This window comes from Bubalus kerabau, chromosome 13, assembly GCF_029407905.1.
Source record: "Bubalus kerabau isolate K-KA32 ecotype Philippines breed swamp buffalo chromosome 13, PCC_UOA_SB_1v2, whole genome shotgun sequence".
NCBI lineage: Eukaryota > Metazoa > Chordata > Mammalia > Artiodactyla > Bovidae > Bubalus > Bubalus kerabau.
This window is the reverse complement of record NC_073636.1, coordinates 36786084-36805759: the sequence shown is the minus strand read 5'-3', so window position 1 is coordinate 36805759 and position 19676 is coordinate 36786084. Positions and strand designations below refer to the sequence as shown.

General features: G+C 38.5%; 1 protein-coding gene across 4 annotated transcripts in view; it reads right to left on the bottom strand.

The window, feature by feature from the left end:
• Nucleotides 1-19676, bottom strand: part of MPP7 (MAGUK p55 scaffold protein 7) — a 222762-nt gene that overhangs the window by 59883 nt on the left and 143203 nt on the right. For all 4 annotated transcript variants that reach the window (XM_055544022.1, XM_055544021.1, XM_055544023.1 and 1 more), the window contains exons 5-9: nucleotides 19190-19270; nucleotides 7953-8084; nucleotides 4850-4931; nucleotides 3866-3951; nucleotides 152-226 (exon numbers count right to left, since the gene is read on the bottom strand). In XM_055544022.1, the coding sequence (XP_055399997.1) occupies nucleotides 152-226; nucleotides 3866-3951; nucleotides 4850-4931; nucleotides 7953-8084; nucleotides 19190-19270 (456 nt within the window). The remainder of the gene's footprint in view (nucleotides 1-151; nucleotides 227-3865; nucleotides 3952-4849; nucleotides 4932-7952; nucleotides 8085-19189; nucleotides 19271-19676) is intronic.

Genomic DNA, 19676 nt, shown 5'->3' with positions numbered 1-19676 from the left:
AATGTGAAATGGGCAGTATTCGTCTAACTCTGATTTATTTAAAAAACAGAATATTAAGGTCAACTTGCTGAGACAAAAAAGATATGTATTGAATGGAAAAACATTAGTTCCTCCTGGGGGGAAAGAAAAAGGATTTTTAAGGAATGATTACCTTGCCTTCCTTCGATGGTGTCTCTTCTTTGATGCTGGGTATAATCTTAAACGTTATTGCACCCTGTGACTGAGCCTGTTATCAGAGGAAAGAAAATGTTATAAGAAAACCTCGGGAACCAAAGAGAAAGGAACTAAAATAGGTAGAAAATGAAATGATTCTGAAAATTTACAAGCTTGGGATTTTCTACTCTTAGATAAAACAAACCAAGGAAACTATTTTTGTAGAAATTCCTGTAACGTGAGAAAGTGCTAAAGTTTGTCAAATAAGTAAAAAACATTAACCACTAAATCCACTTTTACCTCCTGTGCACTTTAAAAACGCCAGTGAATGTATTACCATCCATGTTACTTCAAAATAGAAACAGAGACTATGCACAGTGCCTTACACAGACAGGATTAAATGCAAAGAACAGACTGCGTGTGAGGCTCAGACCTTCACATCCAAGGATCTCATTTTCAGGGACAAAATACCTGTAACTGTCAGTAATGTGGTTACAGACACATGACCCAATCAGTCACAAGGTTCATCAGAAAAACAACGAAGAACACTCATCTCTGTAGATTCTGGTTAGTAAGTACTAAATAGTGTAGATTAATTAAAAGATGAAAAGATTATCTAATTTAATGAAAACAAGCAACAATACCCACAATTCTTTGCTGACTACCTCACACGACAGTAGGTAACAAGGACCTACTGTCTAACACAGGGAACTCTGCTCAATATTCTATAATAACCTATATCAGAAAAGAGTCTGCAAAAGAATCTGTGTGTGTTACTGGATCACTTTGCTGTACACCTGAAACTGGCATGGCATTGTAAAGTAACTACAGGAAAAAAAAAAAACAAAAAACGTTAAGAGTAGGTCTTCCTTTAACACACTCTTATACCATTCTTTCTCTTCTTTGAGCGTTTGTCATAATCAGATCTATATAATTACTTATACAATTATTTCTTAATGTCTGTTGAAGAAATCGCTTCCAAGTTTTACTGATCAAACCAGTTACGTTTCGAGTGAACATGAAAGGTACTGAAAAGTGTTAGTCACTCAGTTGTGTCCAACTCTTTGCGACCCCAGGCTCCTCTGTCTATGGAACTCTTGAGGCAAGAATACTGGAGAGAGTTGCCATTCCCTTCTCCAGGGGATTGAACCTGGGTCTCCGGCATTGCAGGTGGATTCTTTACCTTCTGAGTCATCAGGGAAGCCCTAATGTCTGTCACACCCACTAAACTGTAAGCTCTGTGAAAGCTCTAAATATCTGGTACATATTTAAGAGGAATGAAGGATGGAAGAAAAGAGGAAAAGGTGGAGACAGGAAGGGAGGGAGAGAAGAAGAGTAGACCTCTCTGAGGCTCAGCCATCAGCAAGTGCTGTAACCAGGACACTGTTTGGTTAAAAAGGCCCCGACTGGTACTGTCTGTCAATTTCCATGATGTGAATACTCCCACCATGGCCAATTTTAATGTATCAGCATAAAGTCACTGAAAGCCAAGATGGGAAAAGCTGCATAGAGTCAGCCTTTTTTCACTTTTTAAAATTTTTATTAGAGTATAGGTGATTTACAGTATTGTTAGTTTCCACTGTACGGCAAAGTGAATCAGTTATATATATATACCTATTCTTTTTTTAGATTCTTTTCCCATATAAGTCATTACAGAGTATTGAGTAGAGTTCCCTTTGCTCTACAGTAGGCCCTTAATAGTTATCTATTTTATACATAGCAATGTGTATATATATCAATCTCAACCTCCCAATTTATCCCTCCCCCATCGCCCCTGGGAACCATAAATTTGTTTTTTTAGATCTGTGACTCTGTTTCTGTTTTGTAAATAAGTTCATTTTTTTAGAGCATAGAATCAGTTTTGTCAGCATATGGAAGCAACTCTAGTGCAGCATAGACACTCACATAAAATGGGAGTTTAACAGCATAAATATCAGAATTTCATAAAGGAGTGATTTCAAAATGATAATATTGTTGCTATTGCTTACCATAAAAGTAACTCACTAATCTTACTAAGAGTATTGAAAGAAAGTAGAAAGAAAGCAAGTCTTCTCAATAATCCCTTCCCATTCTTCTAGTTTGTGCATGTGTTTTAATTTATGTAAAGCCCTTACAACAGTATCACTAAGGGCTCAATCAGTGTAAGCAATCACTAGTACTATTGTTCGGAGAAGGAGATGGCACCCCACTCCAGTACTCTTGCCTGGAAAATCCCATGGACGGAGGTGCCTGGTGGGCTGCAGTCCATGGGGTCGCTAGGAGTCGGACACGACTGAGCCACTTCACTTTATTTTTTCACTTTCATGCATTGGAGAAGGAAATGGCAACCCACTCCAGTGTTCTTGCCTGGAGAATCCCAGGGACAGGGGAGCCTGGTGGGCTGCTGTCTATGGGGTTGCACAGAGTCGGAAACGACTGAAATGACTTAGCATAATCTGGCTAACTCTAGGCGTTATCAAGCTTTTAAATAACCACCAGTCCAATATTTTTCAGACATCATGTTTTTTGGTCATTTTTGTCTGTACATATGCTTTGCTGTTCTATAACTGCTTTTTTCTTAACGATTGTTAAGAACTCTCATATACATTAAATATGAGCCTTTAATCATATAAATTGAAAATATTTTGCCTATAACCTCATTTGTCTTTTAAATTTTATGTATAGCATCTTTTCCTGTAGAAAAAGTTTTCAGTTCTAGTCATTACATCTATTTGAATTTCACATCAAGGTTAGAAATTCTTTCTTGGCCTTTTGGCTAAGATCAAGTGTAGTATGGGGGCTTCTCAGGTGGCACAGTAGTTAAAAAAAAAAAAAGTAGTAAAGAATCTGCCTGCCAATGCAAGAAACACGAGATGCAGGTTCAATCCTTGGGTTGGGAAGATTCCCCGGGAGTGGATGGCAACCTGCTCCAGTATCCTTGCCTGAAAAATTCCATGGACAGAGGAGCTGGTGGGCTATAGTACATGGGGTCACAAAGAGTCAGATGTGACAGAGCAGACATGTCATGAAAGTCAGACATGACAGAGCACAATGATTTTTTTAAAAACTGAATTTGGGGGAATTTAGTTTTGTGTGAGTTGTACAATAAGGACTATTTTTCTAACTGAATAATCAATTAATCCAATACCGTTTATGAAACAATCTCACTGCTTTCACACTCATTTAAAATGCTATCTTAATCATTTACTAAATTTTCATATACACTGAGATCTGTTTTGAGATACCAAGACTCTTGACAGGTTAATAATATGTTTTTATACATAACAGAGACAATCTCTCTTTATTTTGTCCTTATAAATAAACAAATGAATTTGAGAATTTATATTGCCAAAGCCTATATATAGTAGTTTCATTCCATTTTAGACTTAAGATATCTAAGTTAGTTTCACTACTTTATATACCTGGGATATATACCCAGAGATAAATGTATCACTGGCAATGTGTATTAAAAACCTAATTTGGGACAGGAGCTTGCTGAATCTTCGAACGCTCCAGTGAGAGATTTACCACTTCTTATTCTAATTTTGTAGATGAATACAGGGAAGCAATAAAAAGATGAAGGTATTTTCCAAGGACATACAGGGATTAAGTTAATAGAGTCAGGATCCAAATCCTGGATTGCCGAATCCAAATCCTGTGTTCATTACCAGGTCTGAAACACAGCGATTCAATTTCATTTTCATGGCAATTTTAAAATAAATTTTCAGCTTACCAAGATCTGGATTATTTCTTCAGGCCTTTTATCCTCGACCGGTATCCCATTCACTTCCCTAAGTTCATCGCCAACATGAATAAGACCTGAGAGAAAGCAAATTCAGAAAACCAGCAGCATTACCTACAAAAGAAACCATGGTTTGTGACTGTGTCCACACTGAACGCACCGTGTGGTCCCCCAGTGCCTGTGAGGGCAACATACCTCATGCCTCTCAGGTTTCAGAGGCTGAGCCCCCAGAGAACGACTCCAAGACCACAACCTCACAACACTGCCAAAGGAACAGCAGCAGCATCTCAGTCTTTTTCTAAAAATGCACATTACTTTCATCTTCAAAATAGTATTTTTAAAGCCTGCATGCTTCAGTAGTACTTTTGAAATCAGAAACATTGAAATAAGTCTTATAACCTTGGAAGCCCATATAAGCGAAGACCATAAAGCAAAATGAGATTTATCATTTATTTAAATAGGTTCATTTGAACTATGATGCTGGAGAAGACTCTTGAGAGTCCCCTGGACAACAAGGAGGTCAAGCTAGTTAATCCTAAAGGAAATCAACCCTGAATATTCATTAGAAGGACCGATGCTGAAGCTGAAGTTCTAATACTTCGGCCACCTGATGCGAAGAGATGACTCACTGGAAGAGACCCTGATGCTGGGAAAGATTGAAGGCAAGAGGAGAAGGGGGCAACAGAGGATGAGATAGTTGGATGGCGTCACTGACTCAATGGACATCAGTTTAAACAAGCTCCAGGAGTTGGTGATGGACAGGGAAGCCTGGGTGCTATAGTCCACGCGGTCTCAAATAATCAAGACATCACTTAGCAATTGAACAATAACCACATTTGAACATAGAGAAAAATACCTCATTACTGTTTTGTTGTACTGTCTAAATCCTGCTATCCTTTCAGTTATATACCGGAAATGTGACACACAAAACCCACATGATTCGTCCACACCCGCCAAACATGTGTACACTCTCACCGCTTCTGTCTGCAGCTCCTCCTCTCATGATCCTGGCCACCACGATGGCCCCAGTCTGCTCATCCTTTTTAATAGTGGCTCCCTTTAAAGAAAAAATAAAATAAAATTTGTGGGTAAATGCACATACCGGATGGTAAGAAAGAGGGCAGAAATAAGGACCTTATCTGGAAAATGTAAAAACAGCTACAAAAAAATTAAAAGGAGGCAGAAGGAACAGATATCATGTCAGGCACCTCACAAATACTTATCACTAAATACACAGTCTTCTACAGCATATATCATCTAAGGTTTTCAGCACAGTCCAAAAATTTTTGAATCTTTATTCCCTTCAATACTACGGAGTATACAAATATCTTCTTTCCATTATGAACCTTACATTTGAATACTATTTGTTTTTACACTTTGACGGTATTTCCTCATTTCACTTTATCTTTATCCCAAGCCCTGTAAGGTCATATACATAGAGAAGGTGAAGCGAATAGAAAATAAACTAGAAAACTAAAACCCAGACCACCTGACCTTTAGTTCAGCAACCCTTCTACTACAGTATTACAGTAAACAAACTCAGCGATGATAATAAACAAAATGGAAAGAAAAAAAAAGATCTGATACTCCTAGTTTTTATGTACTAGGATTATACTTAGCACAAATGGAACTAACATTCTGGCAGGAGATTAGGAAATAATTTCAAAAAGAATCCAGAAATTCTTCATTTATGGGTGTTTAGAAGCAAATCAACTGAACACTTTTTGTCAGCATAGCAAGCAGAAATGGTTACTTTGAATGCCTCTTCATGACTTTCTTCCAAGAAACTGGCAGTGGTTTAGACAAACCATCTATGTCATGTTACACAGCTAGAGAGACGCACATTAGGTGGGGGCAAGGTTCACCCCCCAAAAAGAAGTTTGACAGTGAACACATTTATTTATAGCATTACAAAATAGATGTTACAAAAGGATTCCTAGTTTTGTTTTCATATGCATTTTATATATGATATTTTATTTTATATGTGATAGCTATCAAATACATACCTAATAACAACAAAAAATTAAATAATTCCATGCTAGGATGATTTTGTGGCATTTTAATCACCTACACATGCCCTCAAGGCTGAAGACTTGAATGAGTGCCTCTCCATGGTTATAAACCTTAGACTGTCCAATTCCTGGTATTTTCTGCAGGTAGCTTGTAGCCAAGATGACTAGAAATGTAATATTCTTACTACAACTAATTAGTGTAGTTAGATCAACTTTTACTTTAAGAATGTGTCTCCAACTGACTAAAGTATGCCTAATGATCAGAAAGGTCTAGTAATCTAAAATTGTTTATTGTTGTTCAGTTGCTAAGTCGTGTACGACTCTGCGACCCCATAGGCTGCAGCATGCCAGGCTTCTTTGTCCTCCACCATCTCCCAGAGTTTAAGTTTAAGACTATTTATCTATCTTTTATAGATGAGAAATTGCATGACAAATGGTTATGACTTGTCTAAGATCAGACAACTAGTATGTAGCGAAGTCAGAACTTATCTAAGGCAAACTGAACAGAATTGCTGTTTCTAACCTTATCATTCAAAACTAATAATCTTCTGAATCCTTCTATAACCCTGTATTCATAAGGTTGTAAATGTACTACTTTTGCAGATGCAGATTATCAGTTCTTCCCTCTCTGAATGTGCCTGTCAGGTCCCTACATCGAGTGGTGAATAGATTCCAGGGCATCTAAGGCTGTGGGAAGACTTGCAGCTGGGTCCCTTGAGACACAGTATCTGTGGGACATCAGATGCTATGGCTTTTGGCTGAGTAACTGGAAAGATGAGACTGTCCACTGGGGAACCACAGGGTGGAACAGATTCGGGGACAAAGATCAGCTGACTTTTGGACACGTGAAGACTGAGATGTCTACCAGACATCCAAATGGAGATACTGGGCAGAATGATGGACATACAAGCTTAAAAGATTAGAAGAAAGAGAAATGTGACCTGGGAGTCACCGGCACACAAGTAGTTTTTAAAGTCACAGCTGGAGGGATCACTTCCAGAATGTGCAGAGAACAGAAAGCACTCAGCACTTACAGGACTTGTTAAAGGCCCTGAAATATATTTATGCATCAATATAGATAGGACCCTGGAATAGAAATGCTGGCTATCTGCTGATTCTCCTGATCCTTGGACGGAAAACATGGACCTGAGAAACGGTGTCTCACTTTCTACAGGATACTATTAATAGCACTTAACTCAATCTTCTTTTGATCCCTACATTCCTGAAGATTTTCTATTTCCATATTGCTTTCCAAACCCTTATGAGCACACTTCCTTGAAGTATTCTTAGTGCAATGTACTTGCACGAAAATAAAATCAAAACCCAATAAAACAAGGACACATTCCATGTGACACTGTACAAAAGCACCCCTTGGCTCCTGGTCTCATCACTCCAGCCCTTGCTTAATCATCACATCTCTTTTTGTAACTCTAAGCCTTCTGTCTCCCTCTTTCACTTTAATAAGAACCATTATGATTACCTTGGTCCCACCTGATAATCCGAGACGGTCCCCATGTCAAGATCTTTAATTACAAAAAGTTCCTTTTGCCTTGTAAGGCTCTAAAGATAGGACTCGACACCACTGGGGGTGTGTGGGAGGCACTGTCCCACTACCACAGGCCCTGGACATGACGCAGAGCTGCCTAAATCCCAGTGCTAAAACAAATAGCTACATCTACATTTTGAACTATCAGATTCCTGGTTAATTTCTCATCACTTTAAAATCAATCTGCTTTCTAGAAAAGCCATAAGCAATTATTTTCAGTTGCACTTTTTAATCTCTAATCGGCTGCAGTTGGTGCATGTCACGTCATCTTTTATAAATGCCAACCAGTAACATTTTAAAAATGATTGCTATTTATAATCAAAAGAATGCCATTTTCTTTGGCTCTGTTTTAATTTTTATCCATCATCTCCTTTAGATGTGAATGCTCTGTTTATTTCTGAGTTTGAAGACACAGAAGAAGCATATTTTAAAGAGAGGAATAAATGATATGCACCCATCACACTGGTCATTATCATGGTATCCACTCATAGCTGAGCATAAAAGATGGACCAAAACTCACCAGTGGTTCTCTATTTTTGACCAGGCGGATGATTTTCACTGAGTCTTCCTCATCGTCAATGTCATCAGGCATAGGAGGCAACACAGGATCATAATTCTTCTGAGCCACAGTGTCATGCACAGAGAGCAAAGCCTATCAAAGTCAAAGGTGAAAAGTGTTCAATATAAAACCCTAAACACACCCAACTATGAGGAAAATGAAATCGATGTTCTAATTGTGGCACAGCAAAGATAATAATGCAACTACTTGTAAAGAAACCCCTTACAAATTGGGCAAGGGGGGTGCAGAACAGCAGAGGCAGCCCTCCATCGTCACTAATGGACAACAAGAATCAGCATACGGCACCTTCTGAGCTGTGTATTCTCTGGTTCATCCTAGAAAGGTGGCAGCTGGGGAGGGGGTGTGTGTCGGGGGGTGGGGAGAGTTACTTTTGAAGGGAGGGAGAAAATGAGGCTATAAATACATGATCAGTGGGCCAGCAGGAGACTGGGGAAACCACGCATGTATTTTTTTTTTCCTTTCCTTCTATTAGCAGAAAACACAAAAGAACTGATAATACAACTGATGAGTTTTCATTCTTCTGTGGTATTCTCACTTTTTAATGTTTGGTGTAATAGATGACTAATGTGTATTTAAAAAAAAAAGTATTTCTAGTCATGACTGTTATGGTAGTAAAAGTTCTCAAAACAAATGCATTGTCACTAGAGACCAAAGATGAGAAAAACATGGCACATCAGTATATTTGGGGTGACTGGGCCTAGACTTTTAACTGATTTGTTCCCCAATCAGTATGATACATCAGTTATTCCAGCCAGAAGCCTAGAAATCCTTGAAACCTCTCCTCTCAGCTACACTCCCAACATCCAGCCCACATCCTGTTAAATCTGCTTCTAATATGTATGCTAACACTTGTTATCTTCTCTCTAGTCCAGGGCAGAGGTTGGCTGACTATGCCACCTATGTTGTAAATGAAGCTTTGTTGGAACACAGCCACACTCATTCATTGATGTATGGTCTGTTTATGTTGGCTGTCATGTTACAATGGTGAAACTGAATAAAAGCCACACACAGTTTTTACATAAAACGCTGGCATATCCTTGGTCTAGATCATCCATGCCATCATTTTTTACCTGGGGCATTTTTACCTGGAGCCCCAACTGGTCCAGCTGCATTCACCTTTGGCTCATTTTCAAATCCATGACTCACAGTGTAGCCAGAGTGATTGTTTTGAAACTTTAAAGAGTAAATCATGTAACTGGTCTACTAATAACTCCTGTAAATCTACACCGGTTTGGGAATGAAGAATGAATGAATGAAAGTCGCTCAGTTGTGTCTGACTCTTTGTGACCCCATGGACTATACAGTCCATGAATAAAGAACATGGGATGAAAAGCAAACTAAAACTCTGAAGCACGTTCTAGTCTTGTATTTGTCTCCAACCTTATCTTACCTCCACTGTCCTCCTCACTCAGCTTACATAACTGGCCTCTTTCTCTAGAGGAGTGACTAAAACATCTGATGTAAAAGCAGACCCCCAGGTTACTTGATCTCATAGCACCATCTTCTTTGCTTTAATACATGCTCATAACTTTTAACCACATTTATGTTATTATGTATATATTTGCTATCTGCTGAAACAGAAGCTCTTAAGAAGGCAAAGAAATGGTTTCTTTATTGACTATAAGCTTTCTTATTGACTATAATAATTCATAAGCGTACTGTAATGTGAATCTTCAAAAATGTCTATGTCCCTGTAAATATCACCCAAGCAAGAAACACAACATTAACAGAACTCCAGGGGCCCCTTTAGTATGCTCCTTCCTAGTCACCATGACCTCTACTTAAATACTGCATAAATGGAATCATAAGCAGATGTTTCTTTTTCCTGCTAATAAGTGAGATTCATCCATGCTGTTACTGGTAGCCATTCTGTTTTCACTGTGCAGCACTCCAACATGTATATATTTCACAGTTTCTTTACCCATTATGCCTCTGAGGGACAATGAGGTTGTTTTCACTTTTGGCTATTAAAGCAATTCTATTATGCACATATCTGTTGATGCATAGATACGCTAATTTGGGTTAAGTGTATTTAAGGGTATAATGTCTGGGTCATTCAACACAGGCAGATGAGACAAACAGGTTGCTCCAGCTACACTCCCACCAGCAGCTATGTGAGTTCTAGCTGTGTCTCAGGATCCAACAGTTTACAGTATTAGTTTAAATCTGACCATTCTGAGTATACAGTGGTATCTTCTAATGGTAAAGTTCATCTTTCTCATAACATCTTTTATGAAATGCCTGTTCAAGATCCTTGCACATTTTTCCATTCCATCTATCTTTCGCTTCTTGATTTGTAAGATCACATCAGATCAGATCAGGCACTCAGTCGTATCTGACTCTTTGTAAGAGTCCTTTATAATATGCTGGATCCAAGGCTTTGTGCCATAAATACATTCTCTCATTCTCCCGTTTGGTAACTTGTCCTTTCACTTTCTTATTAGGGTTTTTTGATTTTAAAAAAAGGATCCAAATTAATGATCCCAATAATACTTTTTCCTTTACGGTTTGTGGTACCCAACGAAATTTTCAAAGGGATAGAATGAACAGCATCAAGATGATAAAATATCTGAAGAGATAATAGCTGCAGATTTCTGACAGTTGATGAGAAACACAATCTGAAGATTCAGGAAGCAGGAAAAATAAAAATTAACCCATGCTTACATACATCATAGTGAAAACACAGGATGCCAGAAACAGAAAGTAGTTCTTAAAAATATCAGAGAGAAAAACACAGATCATGAGAAAGGAAAAAAAAATGAGAACTGAGTGATCAGCAGCAATATAACTAGAAGATAAAAACACATTAAAAAATAATAGTCAGCTCAGAATTGTGTATCTAGCAAAAGTACTGTTCAAGAATGAGGATGGAAACGAAGGTGAAGTTACCAGGTACCTATTAGAGAAAATTTTCAGAAAAAGATAATGAAGCAATGGTTTTTTAAGACACTGGACATGAAATAAGAGAAGGACAGTGACCACTGAGAGACAGGAAATAATTGTAGGCCCTAAGACTGCCCAGCTTACCGTCTAGAGCAAGGTTCCCGGCTGTGTTGGAGGAGAAGGAACCCAGGTGGAATGCAGCAGTCTTCCTTTGGAGACAAGAGAGCTGGGAATCTAGGGAGGTCAAGGGGTTACAGTTCTCAGCGAAGGGATGAGAGTAGAGTGAGCGACACAGACAGAGTTTCTTGAGTCCTTAGCCAAGGCTTGTGTATGGACAGCTCCCAGAAAGGACTAGAAGAGTGGTCGGGAACAGAGGGCTGTCTGGGGACATCTTTGGTTTGTCATGATTCAAAGGATGCCACTGCCATCTGGCTTCCCAGGTGGCTCAGTGGTAAAGAATCTGCCTGCCAATGCAGTGGATGCAAGAGATGTAGGTTTTACCCCTGGGTCAGGAAGATCCCTTGGAGGAAGAAACAGCAACCCACTTCAGTATTCTTGCTTGGAAAATCCCATGGACAGAGGAGTCTGGTGGGCTACAGTCCGTGGGGTCACAGAGTCAGACACAACTGAGCGCACACACACACACTGCCATCTAGTGTACAGAGGCCAGAGATGCTCCCAGGCAACCGATGCCACACTGAACAATCCCCGCCCCGCCCCCAGATAATTAACTAGTCCTCAAACTTAAACAGTTCCGCGGCTGAGAATCCCTGCATGAGAGCAAACGATCCCCGAAGCTTGCACAGGGCAGGAATAGCTCCGGTTCCCACAAGTTAAAAGGAAAATTCTCACAATTCGCAGGGCATTGAGGAGAATTAGTAGAAGGGTACTGTCTTCATAGCGGGAAATAATTAGCCTGAGATTACACACTGCTAAGATCTTACCTAACACAGCTTAAAAGCAAGCCTCTGAAGGATCAAAATGTTTCCAGGTTACTTAACTACATGATGTGAACTCAAGAATATTATCTACAAATATACAAAAATATCCAGCATCAAAAGAAGTAAAACTCACAATGACTGTCAGTCAAAAATTACCAGGCATGTAAAGAAAGCAGAAACTACACAATGATGAAAAATATAAAGCTATTAATTAAACCCTGAAAAATTACACAGATGTTAAAATTATACAGAATTAAATCTTATAATTACAGACAGATCACAGAAAAGAAAATTAACAGTTATAATTGCACTCTAAATGTTCAAAAAGCTAGAAGGGCTGAACATGAGACTTGGTATATACAAAAAATATTCAAATCAAGCTTCTATAGATTAAAAGGTACAGTGAATGAATGAAAAAAAGTACACTGAATGAGATTAACATTTGTAGGCAAAGCAAAAAACTATGTAAAATGAAACATAAAGAAAATATAATGAAAAATTATGAACACATGATTACTGAGCTGTGGGACTTCAGTGGTCTATTATATGCACCTAATTGGCATCTCCAAAGACAGGAGAGGTTCTTTAAAAAGTTTGAAGAAATATAACAGAAAATACTCCAAATTTGATGGAAATAAAAAAGCCCAAATGTTTCAAAGCACAATAAACAGAAAAGAAATAACATCAAATTACATAAAACTAGTAAAAAAGGAAATCTTAAAATCAGTCAAAGAAAAAAAGCACATTACATACAAAAGAAAAAAGATAAAAATGTCTCCTCACTTCCCACCAGAAACAGTGTGAGCCACAGGACAATGGAGCAACATCTTTAAAAATACTCAAAGAAAACTATTGTCAACCTAAAATTCTATACCTAGCAAAAACACCTTTTCAAAGCAAGGAATATTGTGAACTTAAAGACACACAGAAGGTGAAGGAATTCATCACCAGCAGACTTGCATTACCAAAAATGTTATAAGAAGTCTTTCAGACAGGAGGAATAATCACAAATGGGAACACAGATCTAATAAGAGCACTAAAATTGTTCACTATCTGTGTATCCATGGTGACTATCTTGCACATAGTAAAAATAATAGTGAATGCTAATGAACATATTTTAAAGTGGATATGATGGCTGGGGCTTCTGTGATGGCTCAGACAGTAAAGAATCTGCTGGCAATGCAGGAGACCCAGGCTCAATCCTTGTGTCGGGAAAATCCCCTGGAGAAGGGAATGGCTACCCATTCCAGTATTCTTGTCTGGAGAATTCCATGGACAGAGGAGCCTGCCGGGCTACAGTCCATGGGTCACAAAGAGTCAGACATGATGAGCAACTAACACTTTCATGATGGTTGAAAGGCAATGATAAAACACCAGCTATGTATTTTTCCTCCTTAGTGTTGTATTTTCATATCTGGATTCCAAAAATAAAAAACTTTCAAGATTTACAGATACCAAGTTCATAATTTTTAACAGCTTTGCTGCATAAATAGTTTTGGTTACCAACATTTTTATTTTGGACAAGTAAAAGTAACTTTGTTTTCCACTCTTCTGTTTTAACCAATTTATTCTTCACTATACAGATTTTCCTTTCAAAAGGCAATACCTAAATGAAATTGTGTTTCCATATGCCATAGCCACCAATCACAACTGATGGGTTTACCTGTTGCTTAGAAGAATCTGCAGGAAATGGAACACTGGGCTTTGTAACTCATCAGGCTCCTGAGCTCTTGCTGCCTTGGACCCCCTGGAGTCAATTCTATGTTCTAAATATCTGTCAGGTCCTTAGAATTAAGTGTCTAACTCATAAGGATGAGTAACCTTGATTTATTCCTCCAGAAGGAAGCTTAACTTTTCCCTTCAGTATGCTTTAATGAAGTCTCATCCATTCTGCATGCCCGGGCAATGAGTAATTTCTGGTAAGTGAATGTTTTGGAAAGCTAAAAAATTACAACAAATCTTTTTATTTTATTGCCTTTTTAAAAATCTACCAAAATTTCCCTGACTTCCTAAATTATAAAACCATGTTCTAGAGATGATGTCACCTCACTTTTATCAAAAAAGAGCCACTGAATGACAACTCAAAGAGGCTGATTTGCCTTTAATGTGGCAATGTGATGCCTAGGAAGTGCTTTTATTTATTGATGATTCTGCTTTCTCTGGAAACAAAGTCTCTGTAGAAATCAGGCTCCCTCCTTCAGTGCCCCTACATGGGTCCTTGCCCTCCCCCACTGCAGCATGCTTTAGAGTGTGTTACATCTATGTGGCCTTTTGTGACAGACATTTTCTCACCATGTGGCGTCCTTTATACTTTACTTTTCCTGGACTTTAAGATTTGGACAATAAGGCTGGATTTTGTAGACACTATTGAATAACAATTATTAGTTTTTTGTATATGGCAACTGATCAATTCAAAGACTAAGTGTAATCCAATACAGGAAGTAGTGCATCCTATTACCCTATTTATAATGGTGGGAAATGTATATGCAATATTTTTGTATACAAAAAAGAATGAAAGGTAATGCAGTCAGTTAAGATGAACTATCACTAAAAGTATATGAATACATAATTTACAGAAGAAATAAAAAGTCATTAAGTATATGAATGGTCTTCACTAGGAAAGCAATGAATGAGAGACTTCTATTTTCTAATTTAAATTCAAAACACAATTATGTATTATCCAAAATTATTTTCTGTTTATTTCTTAAAGTTTTATCAAGTCACTTTGTTAAAGGTAAAACTAAAGCCAAAGTAGTAAACTATTGGAAAGACTGTTACTGAAGCTCCAATACTTTGGCCTCCTGACGCAAAGAGCCAACTCGTTAGAAAAGCACCCTAATGCTGGGAGAGACTGAAGGCAAAAGGGGAAGGGAGCAGCAGAGGATGAGATGGTTAGATAACATCACCAAATCAATGGACACCAATCTGAGCAAACTCTGGGAGCCAATGGAGGACAGAGGAGCCTGGCATGCTGCAGTCCATGGGGTCGCAAAGAGTTGGACACGACTTAGCAACTGAACAACAACAAATAAACTAGCATATCTTATTAAAGGCAATATCATAAATCATTTATAAAGATGTTATTCCTTCCAACCTTATGTATGAATTTTTAAAAAAATTTCATGTGTGGAAAAAAAAAAAAAAATTTCATGTGTGTGTGTGTGTGTGTCCAAATGTCCCTGAAGCTGCAAATGCTCTTTTTCTATCCCATGATTATGGTTCAATTTTTACACTTCCATCTTTAATATATTTGGATTTCATTTTAGTAGGCCTCTTTCTTATTTTTCCCAAATAATTAAGCAGCTGTCCCAACACCTCGTATTGAAGCTACATCCAATTCCACCTATCTCCCACTCCCTTGCCTCCATCCTTCACATTCTTTGTAAGGACCACAATCACATATCACCCTAATCATTTCTACAGGCTCCCACCTTGGCTTCCTCCATTTGGGACCCATTCCTCTCATCCTGCCACCACCCCTCCACCCCAGGGAACTGCTGTGCATATTACATTCAAGACTGATGGCGTCACTTATGCAAACCCTTCTAATGACTTTCCACTGCTCCTAGAATGAAATTCAAACTTTTGAATAAGCCCATAATTAGAAAGTCCATAGACTATATCATCTAAATAAGGAAACAAGTAAAATTAAAAGGGAGGTTGTTAATAACACTGGAACCAGTCTGGCAAAAACAAGACTGTCCTGGGTAAACCAGGATGTCCAGCCCTGACTTACAGGCAGTACTATCCAGCTCCTGCCCTTCCCTTTTTTTACAAGCTATTGATCAGCCACAGTTCGAAGTCTGCTTTACATCTCGAACTTGACAAATTATTTTCTTTGTGGGACTTTACATACTAGTCACTGTACTGAAACCCTTCTTTCTTCGCCTCCCACTCCTGACTGATGCCTGCCTCTTTTGGTCACCTCACACTCAATCTCCGGCTGTCACCTTATATGGACCACATCCTCTGTCTGCAAAGTATTCTTCAACCCTGTCTCCATTCCTATGTGCTCCACACTATTTCTGGGTGTTCCCTCTTTTTACCCACTATTTCTCCTATCGCCTTCACTATTCTTCATATGTGCTCATGTATCTTCCTCAAGGTGTATCTATGGGGACTGCACAGAATAGGCGCTGAATTTATATAAGAATAAATGGACAAAGATCCAACTGTGCTAACATTTACAAATTACTGAAGAAAGTTTTAACGCTTTTCAAAACTGAGTTGGCAGATGTATAGAAATCACATATTATCATTTTATTGTGGGCTGTATACTTGGTTGTATATATATATGCGTGTTTTTAAAAAATCATTATTACTTCGGAGGTACACTTCAGGTCTCCTTTCAATATTGTGAATTAAATATTTTAACTGGAAGAGCAATCTTCAAAAAGTAAAAAATTAGTTCCCCTATCTCCCCTAATTAGAGAAGGAAATGGCAACCTACTCCTGTCGTCTTACTTAAAGAACTCCATGGACAGAGAAGCCTGGTGGGCTACAGCCCCTGGGATGGCAAACAGTCGGACCCAACTGAGCAACTTGCACTCACAAGCAAATATTTTCACTTGTTCCCAAGACAAAAAGTATTTGATTATATTTTGAAATAGCTTAAAACTTATTTGGGAACTATACCTCTTAGAGTAATTACCTTCAAAAGAGAGATTCAGCGTGACAGTGGCTAGTAGAAATGATTTCGAGGAAAGTAATGTTAAACGTTAGGGCAAACTGCAAAGAAAAATATTTTCTCCTCAAGACTAGTGAACTAGAAATTGTCACTGTCAACTGTACCATCACGCGTCTGCAACATTACCCGTTTTCTACATAGCATTTTCCTACATGAAAGGTGAATACACACCTTTCATGCTGACTTCTCACCCATTCCTTAGCCACTCTGTTATATAAATGTGAAAACAGACAAAATCATTCATCTGAGGTATTTTTGCCATAACAAAGTTTCAGCACTCAATTATAAAGCTTCATCCAATGGTGTTGCATGATGCCATCATAAAGGGAAGAAAACCCACATTTCTCTTCCTTCTGGAGTTTGTTTCCTTTCCTCCTGTGTGCCTCCCTTTCTGCTCACACAAAACAAAACTCTCATTACCAAATGTGTGGGGGGTTTTCTCAACACCACGCGTTTTCTATGAGGCCAACCGAGTGTCCTGCAATTCAACCCAGTTCTGAGTTCATCTTCCGGGAGAGAGCACCAGGTCACCACTGCAGGTGGCCACCTGTGCTTCTGGTCAACCCATTGTAGATCAGAGGTTCTAATAACCCCCTCCATGGGTTTGAACAACTTGCTCCAGAAGGTCACAGGATTCAGGGAAGCACTTACATTTACCAGTTTATTAAAGGCTATGATAAAAAGACATAGATGAACAGCCAGATGAAGAGTTACACAGGGGAGGGTAGGAGTTTCTGCCCCATGGCATTGGGTGCATCCCCTTCCTGGTACATGGATGTGTCCTGAGCCTGAAAGTTCTCTAGACATTACACTTTGGGGATTTTGTGGGACTTTCTCATGTAGGCATAATCAATTCATCTATTATGATGCTTCCATGTTTGTAACATGAAGTCAAACTGGGGAGTGGGATCATCATTACTTAGAACTCATGTGAAAATGAAAGCTTTGTTCCCCCCAAATAACCATCAACTTTATAAAATCTTTAATTTCTAAAACATAATTGGTGAGAGAGTAAGGCTGAAAATTCTAAGCTTCTAATCCTGGTGTGGTCTTGCTGGTGACCAGCCTCCAGATAGGAGCCTACCCAGAGTTACCGCATTAGAACAAGAGATGCTCCTATTGCCCTTATCACTTAGAAAGTTACAAGGTTTCCAGGAGACCTGGGCCAAGGACTGGGTCAGAGACATATGTAAGTACAACAGATGCTCCCAGTGCTCTCATCACTCAGGAAACTATCTAGGAACCTGGGGCAGACACTGATACACACACATCTTCTATTACCTCATAACCAACTGAGATCCAACACCGCTCTCTCCAGCCAAACACCAGTTTCCATCCAGTATACCCTCCTAATTACTAGCTTTTCCATTTCAAACACTCTTGAATGGAATACGAAAAACACATTTTGTTTGCTGGGGGTCAGAAACATTCCTCTTTAGTTTCTAAAATTCAAACCAAGATAATACTCTCAAAAAGGAGCTTACCAAGCACTTCAATGTTACTCTCCCTATGTTCTGATTAATATCAACTTTCCACGTGCAGAACATGGAAGGGCCCAGTGAAGAACTTTTCGGAGCATTCATGAATCTCCCCTAAGCTCTTCACTTTGTGTACTCTGTCTTCAATATCAGGCAACCATTTTACAGTAATAGGATCTTTCTTCTTCTAGAACTAAATGCGACAAACCTTCTCTGCACCAGCCAATTCATCTCACATCACTAATCATAGTTCATTTACCCTTTTTTTCAGATATACATTCATATGCTTTATATTTGCTTATATGGTTGAGAAATCATAGGCCATACATGTTCTCACTTTATGTTTTATTTAATACTTTCTTTTTCTGAATATCAGCTTAAGACTATATATAGTACCACTGCAAAGGAGATTTTTCAAAAAAGGTAGAAATCATCACTTTTTGCATTTAGGTGGACATTTTCATTCAACAGTCTATAAATGCTTAACAGAAATATGAGATACCTGATCACTTTAATTACATAATTACCTATCTATATGTTATTCTGACTCCTGAAAAATATTTCACATACAAGTAGATTAGTTATCAAGTCCAAAATGTATAGGTTATGTTGACCAATCACAGCTGGAGGAAAAATAAGTGATAAACTTGTACAAAAAGTGGTGGGGAGAATCAAGATGGATCTACCAATATTTTACTGGAAAACTGCATTGCTCTGTAAAATAGCAGGATGCATTAAAACACAAATTGATAGAGGAGGGGGCAGGAAATGGAGAGGAAGCTGGAGGAGGAAGAGGAATGCTGACAAGGTCCCATAGAGAAATAGATATTGTTGTCAAACACACTGGCACACCATTAACTAGCCAAGTAAAACAAACCTACACAAAATCACTTAATAGGTTCTGTATCCTGTACTCTAAACTTCATTTAAAAGAAAAATGACCTTGAAGCTCCATTCTGTTTTCCAACTTAAATCATGAGCCTCCCAATTTAAGTATTTTATAGACTGTCACAACATCATCATCAAAAACTCAACTCTTCTTCCTTAACAGGATTAAAGTGATTAAAATACTGTGTACTATTCGAAAACACATTTACTTGAAAATTGATGGTTGAAACAAAATTCATCTCAACTCCCAGAAAGTGGCCCTTTTTGGAGATATTTATTATGGGTGTCACACGTCCTCACCTTCACATTGGGTTTTGACAGTAGCTTCAACAGCTCTCTGATCTCACTGTTTAATGGCTTGTTCTGAAGCTCCTCCGCCAGCTGCACGGGAGATCACATTGACATGAAGAACAGTTAGTGAGAACAGGGTGTGCTCCACCTGTGACAACTGAGAAGCTATCTTGCTACTTTCCAGCGATTAAGCTCAAGTCAGCAAGAAAGAAAACAGACTATCAATCACTGCTCTTCTTTTGAGGCTCTTAGTAGCCCTGCTTTTAGACCCAGCTCTCGGCTGAGTACAACTCAAGAAATCGTATCAGCCAGATCCCTTTCTGATTTATTGCAATGAGGGCAAACCCCAGCACTTCATCTGCAAAATGGTATTTTGCATGCAGACAAAGGACCACTTGTAAAAAGGACTGGATCAAGCGTTGACACTGTAAAAAGAAAAAAAGAAAAAAAAAAAACACAGAAAAAAGAACTTCTGAATGAGGTGGTGAAATCTACA